The following is an 11,532-nucleotide window of genomic DNA, read 5'->3' as shown; positions in this document are numbered from 1 at the left end:
CCATGGCCTTGGTGTTATCAGCACCGCACTCTCCCAAGTGAGCCACAGGCCGGCCCTTGATACCCACTTCTATCTGGTCTTCTGGCATCTGGGTTTGGCTCTGTCCCCTGGCCATCGGGGGTTAAGTGTAGCTCCATAGTGAACCTTCATCATCACCAGCTTGGGCTTACTGGGGAGTCCAGTGCTATGTAGTTTGCAGGCGGCAGCTGAGATGGAGGAAAGGGAAGAAGAAACTTTCCATGTGAGTTTGAATATACAGAGTCAGGTCCTGGAAGGCAAAAGCTCCTGTACCTGGCTTGGAAGCTGCCTGGGTTGCCGCTCCCGCCACCTTGGCTTCGCATCGGGCCGTGGTGGTTTCCAGCGCAGGCGCTGAGCGACCGTCTGGTGTTCCACCTGGAGGCGTGGCTGGCGGACGCGGTCTTCGGCCCTGACCGAGCCATAATTCCAGAAATGCAGTGGATGAGCCAGGCCCTGCTGACGGTGGACATAACGAGCTCCAGGAACCTAGTGGAAATCACCGTCTTCGGACGGCCCCGAGTACAGAACCGGGTGAAGAACTGTCCTCCCTCCAAATTTGTTTATCAAGTTCTGTGCCTTCTTTAAGGAAGAGTGCCATGTGCAGGCAGAGACAAACCAAGCAGCCAACCCACCCATCCCTATCAGCTTCGGCATGCTGTCTGGAACAGCAGATCAATTTAGTGCTGGAATCCAACAGGCTGCTATTCCAGCCCCCTACCAGGACCAGGTTAGGGCAGCAGCATGGAAAAAGTTGGCTGAAGGGCCCAGTGAGCCCGCAATGGCCGGGGTCACCCAGCGACCCTCTGAGGACCTGCCCTCTTTCATAGTTCGGGTGAGGCCCGAACTATGAAAGGCCCCCCTCAGCAGCTGGCTGGGATGACAAGGCCTAACTGAGGTGGCACCCTTCTTGTGAAGACACCCTACCCTTGAGGAAAACTTTAGTTTTTCTTTCTCATGGCGATGGTGGATTTGCACTTCTCTCTATTTCCTGGTTCTTCCTGGAACCAGTGACCCTCACTTTGAAGATAGCCAGATGAGTCAAAGGTCCAAACTGAGGTCATGGGATAGAACGTAGGACCAGTCCAATCCCTGGCCCTGTTCTAAGTAGCAGAAGGGCATCTGGAGTGGACATGTGTAAGCATTGTTGGCCTTTTCAGCCCTGCAGGTGTCGTTTTCACAATACCATGTACATAGTTCCCACCAACAAAGTGCCAAAACCAAAATGGATGCTCCCCTCCCCCACAGGCCTTCGGGCCACCAGCCTCTTCTCCAGGCCCTCTGGGAGTGAAGACTGGCAGGGGGCACCTACAAGAGAAATCTGTTCCTGAGCACACCTGTGTTTTCTGACCCTGTACTCTGCCATGTCCCTGCTGGCTTGCTCATGAATAGAGCGACCTAGTTTAGCAAAGAAACAAGTACCCCACGGACATACAGAAGCACACACAGACCCCATATACACTTGTGCACACACTACCCACAAAACATCCCAGTCTTCTCACCTTAGCCAAAAGAGAGCCCACAATGTCATTTGCATTGAATCCAGAAAACCCGCAAGACAGAGTTAGGGCTGAAAGACTTGCTGAATTCTGAACCTCCCTCAGTCCCCCCAAAATGTGTGAAGACCCTATTCATATTTCTTTGGGAGAAGAGGGAATTTAGGGAGACTTAAGGGAGTTGTCCATGAGGACAGCATTTTTTGCATTTATTTATATCTGAACTGAACATGTCAGGTCCTTCCCTCTTTCCAATGGTGAAGGGTATTCATATTTCTTTGGGAGAAGAGGGAATTTAGGGAGACTTAAGGGAGTTGTCCATGAGGAAAGCATTTTTCGCATTTATTTATATCTGAACTGAACATGTCAGGTCCTTTCCTCTTTCCAATGGTGAAGGAAAATGAAATCTGGGCCTTCTGTCTGACCTTTCCTGTCTCTTCCCCAGGGACCGGTTCAGGACCATGGTCAACGTCCTCGGTGATGCATTCGGGACAGGCATCGTGGAAAAACTCTCTAAGAAGGAGCTGGAGCAGATGGATGTTTCTTCTGAAGTCAACATTGTGAATCCCTTTGCCTTGGAATCCACCATCCTTGATAACGAAGACTCAGACACCAAAAAGTCTTATGTCAATGGAGGCTTTGCTGTAGACAAGTCCGACACCATCTCGTTCACCCAGACCTCACAGTTCTAGAGTCCCTAGCTTCAGATGACTGGGAATGATAAAGGACATCTCCATAAGAGTCATCTCTTAGTAAATTCAAACATTATCAAAAAGAAAAACACTCATGGCCAATTGTACATTTAATTTGATACACAGACTTCCAGATTATATTCTTTATTTGGATTCACAGCCTTTGCTCTCCAGGTTTTGGGATTTGGGAGAGGGGAAAGATGAAAGGCAATTGATTCAAAGGAAAATTGTATTATCTGGGTTTTGAAAATCCTACAAGACAAAGTTGCGAAGTAGATAAAGTAATAACTGGTGGAATTAGGTAATAGGTGTGGAAGAGAAATTGCTTTCTCATGCACGGACCAGTGTTTTGGATTTTTAAAAAAATATTCTGTCATTGGTTACAAATTTTTACTCAGCCTTTCTATTGGCATGGATTTCCTTTGGCCTCTCACTTTATAATGTATCTAAACAATCCCTCCCCGGTTAACGTGCCAAATTGTCCATTTTGAACTCATCTTCAGCCAATTTCAAAGAAACTACTTTGAAAGAAAACAGACCAGCACAGTTCTGCAATAACAGTTTTAAGATGGGCATTGGGTTTGGGGGGAAGGGAGAAATGTTCTTTTTTCAATGTACTGTATTGGAATGCTGGTAACTGTTAACCCGGTGTTCAGTATAGAGATATATATGTATATGTATATCTATGTATATGTATATGTATATATTTATTATTTTCATATAATTTGCCAGAGATCAGAAATGAACTGTCAATGTGAAATAAAGAGCTCTCCTTGTACTTGAATAATAACTACAGTTCCTACCCAGGTCTGCTTTGGGGCTTATGTTCTGCTCAGAAACTCCTTTCTCGGGAGCACTAGAATGAGAAATCGTGTTGTTCAATGTTTCACATCTGTGTATCAGCCCCAAAGCAGAGACGCGTTATGGTGACACTCTGAGGTGGCATAGCCAATCATTTACAACTTCCAGATTCAAGCTGCCTGGAGGGAATCAGCTCTATATAAGGTAGTATACAAAGGTGTCACTCACAAAAGGCTGGATGTGCTTTTTATCTACCTGGAAGGCTTCATTCTTCCAAGTTCACTCATACCCACTTAAAGAGGCCAGTACTTTGCCACTCTTGTACCTCTGTACCCATCAGGGCCTAAACAGCAGTGGCAAGCTACCAGCTAAGTTGTTTTTTAATATTGAATGCATGGGATGAACAAGTCACATTGCAGAAAAAGAACTGTCCCTACCCTGGATTCTTGCAGAGTTAATCCCACGACATGAGACTTTGGTATCGGTGGTTCAGGGGAAATTCTTCCATTCTATGACACTTGTCTTCTTCTCCAGAGGGAGTTGCTCTAACTAGTAATCTTGGCCCTGCTCAGTAAAATCCTCTGCCTGTCACTCTCCTGCTAGTTTGTGAAGATAGTTTATTAAAGTCTGTGCTTCAGTTCTCATCTTGTAAATAATGCTTATCATAAACTTGAACTTACACTTGAGATTCAAAATAGTCCTGTTTCTGCAGTATTGTGTTAGTCAACTTAAACCTGTGCTTTCATATTTAAGAAACCAGAAATTGTGCCAAAGATAGCAAAAGTAAACAAATGCTCAGTACTGACGACTGCTCCTGCTCCTGAAGTCTACGAGAATGATACCGAATTGTCACGTAAACATCATAAATAGTGACCAATGATTCAATATGAATTTTTAAATGCAAATATTGGTATTGTTTATGGGAAATAAATCTAAATATAAACGAAGTGGAATCAATCATTTATCTTGGGCTTAACAGTTCTACCCTCTTATCAGGCTGCTCCAGTTAGTGGCATGAAAGTCGGCAGAGCTGTTCATAACTGCGAGTCGTCCGTATTTTGGAGCCAGTTTGTAATCGGCCTCTTAACACACTGTGCTGTTCACTCATAACAGCGAACAATGTCCCATTTCAGTCTCAATAAACATTTCCTCATTCTTTCTTCCCCGCCTTTTTCTTCCTCTTACCTGTTCTTTTATCTTACTTGGTTGGGTGTGGGAAGGCAGAGATATGGTCAGTTGAATCAGATTGTACACATTATTGCTTTCAAAACTTTATGCCAGAAGAATGAAAAAACAGGGTTCAAGAAAAAATAATCTGATTGTTCATGTCAATCAATGGGGATTACAAGGCTGAAATCCAGTGCCCTTAGTATACTGATGGTATACTTGCCCCAAGTATACTCATGGACAGAAGAACAGTGTTATCAGCTCTGGGTAATGACTATTTTTTCAACAAATTTTTGTGAGTCCACTGGGTACGAGGCCCTTCAGTAAACACGCCTATTCTTAGGATAGCCATGGGAAATGGGTTTGACTTATAATCAGGCCAGGGGGCAGCAGCAGTGCCAGCTTTGAGGGGGTTTAAGAATCTTCCCTCCTGGAGCAGGAGAGAAGAAATGGTCCTGCACAGCCTTAGAAAGGCTAGAAGATTCTGTGCAACAAGACTGATCATTTGTATTCTCTAACTAATGAGTGGGCACACAGCTCTGATTTCTTACCAGCTTTGTGACCCTCGGAACAATCTAAACCTTGGTTTCCCCTTCCATAAAATGGGGACAATTCTTGCCTCATGAGACACCCTCCTCTGCTTCATTTACATGAGCAAATTGAAATGTAACTGTAATTGCCATTCCAGTGTTGTAGGACCCATATCATTTACCTGATTAAGGAATGTAGCTCCCTCCACTTGGCGCTAGTTGGGTTATTAGAGCAAACAGTGTATCCAACCTAGTGAGACTTCATAAACAACCCACATTCTATAAGCTGGAAACCCCTTTCAGGAAATGGGACATTTTAATCTGAAGAGTATATGACTTAGAATATTTTCTCGTATAAAGTACCATGTGGGAAGTAAACAAAAATGAATGTTCACAGTCTTTTTTTCTATGATCTGAGAAACAGAGGGGTTTGAGATGCTCAGGCTGTGTGTTTGAGGCCCAGATGCACATTCATGTAACACCCCTTCACACATTCTGGGAATGAGTGCACGGCATGAGGTTCACTTTTGCAGTCTTGGCCTATAAATCTCGTGTGACTTTTCAAAAACTGTCCTGCCCACCTGCCAGAAGCAGACTTTATTCTGGGCCCCATCTGGGGCTTTTTAATACACTCTGTGGTAGGAAATGTGCCTCTCTCCCCTTCAATCTTAGACTTTTAAGTATATAATATAAACAACAAGAAGTAGGACTTTTCAAATTAGTTTTGGGAATAACAGTGATCTATGTATATGGAATTAGGTGACTGCACAAGTGTATTAAGTTATTGATCAGAGATGGAGATGATTGGGGACATTTCTGAATGGCCTAACCCACACAGTGTCACAAAACTCCTAAGCAAGAAGTGAGATCCAACCACACAATTGATGCCTTGTTTCTTCCCCCACTGGGACAAAGCAATGCCATGTGTGATTTGGAGACACTCTTGGTTTCATCTACAAATCTCCACTTGGTCTGCCACTTCTAAGGTATCACAAAGTTCATAATAGTTATGAGTAAATGCCCAAAGACAAGATCCATATCCCTTTTGTTATTCTGGTTGGAGAAAAGGGGCAAAGAAAGTCATAGCCTCTTCTTGAGAAGGTCCACTGGTTTCTAGAAGGCTTTGCCAGCCTGGACCTGGGAAGCTCTAGCCCCATAGATACAACACCAGGATTTACCTACAGAGAAGCTTGTCCTGCAAAAGTACCCTTTATCAGAAGATGAAGCAAAGAGCTCTGGAACTGAAACACAGAACCAACCACACTCCTGGAGGCTGTAGCATTCTCTTCTTTCCCTTCAGGGCATTTGAGGGAATGCAAAGCAGGGCTGCATCATCAGTTCTTTTCAGAGTGGAAGGTCTGGCTGCCCAGAGAACGCATGAGGAGTTTGGAGATCTGACACTAGTCAGGGTTTGCTTGATCTTGTCCAGGCTCTGTGGAAGGGTATGTTTTCCAAGGTGAAGGTAAGACATTGAAATGAATTAAGTCGTCCTGGGAGTGTAGTCGCTGGAGAAAAGGCACCACTCCAGCCATTTTATGGGCACGCCTTCCCAAAGTGCTAAAGGCATGCACATTTTAAAGATGACTTTGATCCTCCTCCAAGCATTCAAATCTAACTTTCATTTATCTTTCATTGATAGAGCCCTTATGTTGTGTTTCCAAGGTCATCAGCTTAGCTTGGCAAGAATAATAAAAGACGAGCAGAAAGGTTTGAGCTGAAGACCTGGGGCAGGGGCAGAGGAAGGGGGAGTTGGAGGGGTCTCCAGAAATGAATCTGAGGATAACAAAATGTCTAAATCTTAAGGAAACTGGGCGAGTCTGACAGGCGTCAGAGAAGTGCAACTGTGTAAACTCATGTTATGAACAAAAGCAACACCCTATGTTAGCAACAGAGGGACCCAGGCAGGTCCTTCCTCAACACTGGCTCTTGCCTTCCCAGCATGCCAAATTGGCTTTAATTCCCAGGGCTTCTGAGCTAATCCTCCATTTCCTAATTTAGCCAGAAAGGTTAAGATAGACAAGAATGTGTCAACTTCTCATAAATCATACATAAACCCAAGGCTCTTTGCTCAGTCAGGAGGGCCAGTTGGGTTAGAAAAACATGCCACCTCCAGTTGATGAAGAAATTGGACACAAACAACAAGCAGACTTGGGCTGCAGGATACATAGTCTGCTTCACTGCCACTAAGGAAAGGTTTGCTCCCATATCATTCCAGGCAGACACCACCTACCCTATTCTTGGGCATCCTTACCTATCATAGAGATGACACTCAAAGGTCCAGATTCTTTTAGGATGTTGACCTAACACCTAATAGCTGCAGAAATCCAGTGAGATTTCTCCTTGCCAGGATGAATACAAGAGGGGATGGGATGTCATGAGTCCAGAAGGAAAAACAGCAACACCATCACAGAGGAAAATCATTTGTGATAACTTGGCAAATGTTGGCCCTGCATTTGCTATGTAGCAAGCACTGTTTGTACCACTTAAATATTAACTCATTTACTCTCATAACAGCATCATGAAGTGGGTACTGTTATCATCTCCTTTCTTCAGATGAGCACACACAGGTGGCACAGCAATTTGACTCCAGTATCAACGTTCTTCACCAGGCTCTGTAAGGCACAGAGGGCCAGGAGTGCTGAACAGTAATTGTAACTTAAGTCCTGGGTGGCCTAAAATGTTCAAGGCGAGTAAGAATCATTGCAGAGATCTACTGTAAGCATAATGCCTATAGTTAACAATATGGAATTGTATACCTAAAAATTTGCTAAGATGAGTAACTTAAGTCCTGGGTGGCCTAAAATGTTCAAGGCGAGTAAGAATCATTGCAGAGATCTATTGTAAGCATAATGCCTATAGTTAACAATATGGAATTGTATACCTAAAAATTTGCTAAGATGGTGGCTCTTATGTTAATGTTCTTATCACACACACAACAAATAAACGGGAAAGAACTTTTGAAGGTGATGGATAGCTTTATGGTATAGACTGTGGTGATGGTTTCACAAGGGTATACTTACCTCCAGACTCATCAAGTTGTATGTATTAAATATGTACAGCTTTTTGTATATCAGTCATAACTGAATAAGATTGTTTAAGAAGAACCAATCATTGCTAACAGCAAGTGCTAACTGTGTGCTGGCACTGTATTCGATATTTTACATGCATAAGCTCATTTATTCTTCTTGACACTCCTACCTCTGTTTTTCAGCTGAGAAAACTGTGGCATAGTGGCGGTTAAGTAACTTGCCTAAGTTCACACAGCTGGGACCCAAATATAATTCCAAAGTTTTTTCCTAGCTATTAAGATATGGTGCTTCAAAATGCCTAAAAAGTAAAAGACATGCATCATAGTATCCAGCTGTCACCTCTTTAAAAGTTGTTCATCTCTCCTAATGATGTCATTTCATTTGCTACAACCAAATTTACTCCCTTAAATTCCTCTCTTCCTGTTTTCCCATTCTAACAAAGATCAATTTTAAATGTGTCTGCATTATCTCCTACATCATCTAGCTACCCGACCTCCCCTCCTATATGGGTGAGATGATATAATCATACCCCTCCCTTGTGTCACCTTTAAATCTTTCATTCAAAACCCAGTTCTTCAAAGAAAGCTTTTCTGTTCCAAACCAGAGATGAGAAGGTGTCAGAATAAAAACTGAAAACCTATTTCTCTTTTCCTTTTCTTGCTAAGTTTTTGGAGCTGCTTATTGGTCTTCACGCTCTGCCCCCGTTCCCTCCCCACTCATTAATGCCTTAATCCCCTACAGTCTGGCTTCCACTCCCACACTCTCCTGAATCTCCAAGGTAACAATGTCCTGCTTGTGAAATCCGAAAGGCATCCTCTCAATTGTCAGTTTTTACTCTTTTATGATATTTGTCACTGTTCGTTAGCTTATATTCCTCTAGGTTGGCTTCCAGGACATTACCAGGTCCTGCTCTGCTCTGGTCCTTTCCCATCCCCTTCATCACCTGCATAACCTCCTCCCCCTGCTGCTCCCTTCCTCTGGGTCTCATCTCTGCCTGTGCCAAACACACAGGGGCCCCTCAAATATTTGTGGAATGCATGAAGAAGCTCCATATCCTGCTGGTCTCTCTCTGCTCTCTCTCTATCAGAACTCACCCATGGCTTCAACTACCACCTCTATGCAGATGATTACCAAAAATGCATATCCATGAAATCTATACCTGCCCCTGGTTTCTCCTGCCCTGACCTTCCAGCCAAACTTCAGATCCCCATTTCTAACTTCCACTGGGTGTTTCCCATTGGCCTTTCCACCATCTTTTTATACTGAATTTATCCAAAATCAACCTCATAAATTTCTTCTGTAGTCTCTTTCCTAAATTAGGTATGATGTTTTCAAAATCATCATTATTTCCCCTGCAACCTAGGATCATAACAATTTCTCCCTGCTTTTGACCCCAAGAGGTTTGAGGTTGCAAGGCAGGTAGCGGTTAGTTCATTTATTCGAGTCTCTCCACTCTGGGCTTCCGTTGGGAGCCCCTCAGTGAACTGTGCTGCTGCTTTGTGAAGTGAGTGGCCCAGGACCCAGCTTCTGTTCAGACATGAATAACTAGACATCATGTATTCCTGCATTTTCTCTTCCCAGGTTATTCTTGAATAAACAGCTTGTATCTTGATAATCCTCTAAATTCTATTTACTTCTATTTACAACAGTAAGATCTTTACAATAAGAATGCATCCAATTCCCACTCCCCCCTCCAGGGTCTGCGTTGAATATCCCGCGGGTCGGGACATGCTACAACCAAATTTACTCCCTTAAATTCCTCTCTTCCTGTTTTCCCATTCTAACAAAGATCAATTTTAAATGTGTCTGCATTATCTCCTACATCATCTAGCTACCCGACCTCCCCTCCTATATGGGTGAGATGATATAATCATACCCCTCCCTTGTGTCACCTTTAAATCTTTCATTCAAAACCCAGTTCTTCAAAGAAAGCTTTTCTGTTCCAAACCAGAGATGGGAAGGTGTCAGAATAAAAACTGAAAACCTATTTCTCTTTTCCTTTTCTTGCCAAGTTTTTGGAGCTGCTTATTGGTCTTCACGCTCTGCCCCCGTTCCCTCCCCACTCATTAATGCCTTAATCCCCTGCAGTCTGGCTTCCACTCCCACACTCTCCTGAATCTCCAAGGTAACAATGTCCTGCTTGTGAAATCCGAAAGGCATCCTCTCAATTGTCAGTTTTTACTCTTTTATGATATTTGTCACTGTTCGTTAGCTTATATTCCTCTAGGTTGGCTTCCAGGACATTACCAGGTCCTGCTCTGCTCTGGTCCTTTCCCATCCCCTTCATCACCTGCATAACCTCCTCCCCCTGCTGCTCCCTTCCTCTGGGTCTCATCTCTGCCTGTGCCAAACACACAGGGGCCCCTCAAATATTTGTGGAATGCATGAAGAAGCTCCATATCCTGCTGGTCTCTCTCTGCTCTCTCTCTATCAGAACTCACCCATGGCTTCAACTACCACCTCTACGCAGATGATTACCAAAAATGCGTATCCATGAAATCTATACCTGCCCCTGGTTTCTCCTGCCCTGACCTTCCAGCCAAACCTCAGATCCCCATTTCTAACTTCCACTGGGTGTTTCCCATTGGCCTTTCCACCATCTTTTTATACTGAATTTATCCAAAATCAACCTCATAAATTTCTTCTGTAGTCTCTTTCCTAAATTAGGTATGATGTTTTCAAAATCATCATTATTTCCCCTGCAACCTAGGATCATAACAATTTCTCCCTGCTTTTGACCCCAAGAGGTTTGAGGTTGCAAGGCAGGTAAGCGGTTAGTTCATTTATTCGAGTCTCTCCACTCTGGGCTTCCGTTGGGAGCCCCTCAGTGAACTGTGCTGCTGCTTTGTGAAGTGAGTGGCCCAGGACCCAGCTTCTGTTCAGACATAAATAACTAGACATCATGTATTCCTGCATTTTCTCTTCCCAGGTTATTCTTGAATAAACAGCTTGTATCTTGATAATCCTCTAAATTCTATTTACTTCTATTTACAACAGTAAGATCTTTACAATAAGAATGAGATTCAGAGGGATCAAAAAGAAAAACCACACTAAACTAAATCCAAGACAGGGCCTTGGAACACCCACCTGCCCCCCAGCACCCCAGCCCCTAGTAATTCTCAGTATTCCCTATTCTATCTCCCCTGCCAAAAAGAGACCATGAAAACAAAATCCCTCCCCAAGAGACTTTACTTGACTCCTATTTTGTTCTGTTAGTCCTTGAGTTCATCTTGCTTCATGTTATGAAGAATATAAATCTACAAAATGAAGGACACTGTGTCCTTATATCTGCAGGATAATGATTCTCTCAATCAATACTTCATTCCTGATAATTAAGTAGCTCATCCTCACTTTGTGACTCAGCCCAGGCCACCTGACTTAACTGCTCCTTCCTTAAAGGAGCCAAGCCTCCCTCCACACACACACCGGTAGGTTTTAAAGCACTTATTTTAATAATAAGTGGACTTGTCATTTCTTCCCACCTACAGTTTAATCAGCCCTTCTCTCTTTTATGACTCTCCCACTCACTTTAGGTTCTATTACCCTAATTTCCAGACTTCTTCAATGGCTTTCTCAGAGTTTCTCTGCTACTTACTCCCAAACCATCCTGAATAAAATCATCGGATTAATACTTCGCTTAATCACCCCAAAACTCTAATGGCTTCTTATTGTTTACAGTACAAAGTCTACAGTACCAGGCCTAATGTTTAATACACTTCAGAAGATGTCCCCAGAAGACATTTTCTTTTTTTTTTTTTTCTTAAAAAGATGACCGGTAAGGGGATCTTAACCCTTGACTTGG

General features: G+C 43.4%; 2 protein-coding genes across 2 annotated transcripts in view; both read left to right on the top strand.

Annotated features, from left to right (window-relative positions):
• The window catches only part of LOC103608048 (oocyte-expressed protein homolog), a 1,758-nt gene extending 890 nt beyond the window's left edge, over nt 1–868 (top strand). Inside the window, exons 2-3 of the mRNA XM_008592495.1 lie at nt 260–585; nt 716–868. Coding sequence (XP_008590717.1) covers nt 260–585; nt 716–868 — 479 coding nt within the window. The remainder of the gene's footprint in view (nt 1–259; nt 586–715) is intronic.
• The window catches only part of SLC1A1 (solute carrier family 1 (neuronal/epithelial high affinity glutamate transporter, system Xag), member 1), a 38,213-nt gene extending 34,049 nt beyond the window's left edge, over nt 1–4,164 (top strand). Inside the window, exon 12 of the mRNA XM_008592496.1 lies at nt 1,957–4,164. Within this exon, the coding sequence (XP_008590718.1) occupies nt 1,957–2,203 (247 nt within the window). The 3' untranslated portion in view covers nt 2,204–4,164. The remainder of the gene's footprint in view (nt 1–1,956) is intronic.
• Nucleotides 4,165–11,532: the final 7,368 nt, after the last annotated feature.

This window comes from Galeopterus variegatus, unplaced genomic scaffold (assembly GCF_000696425.1).
Source record: "Galeopterus variegatus unplaced genomic scaffold, G_variegatus-3.0.2 Scaffold7964, whole genome shotgun sequence".
In the NCBI taxonomy this organism is placed as follows: Eukaryota; Metazoa; Chordata; class Mammalia; order Dermoptera; family Cynocephalidae; genus Galeopterus; species Galeopterus variegatus.
Note: the sequence above shows the minus strand (reverse complement) of the source record. Positions and strands in the feature narration are given on the sequence as shown.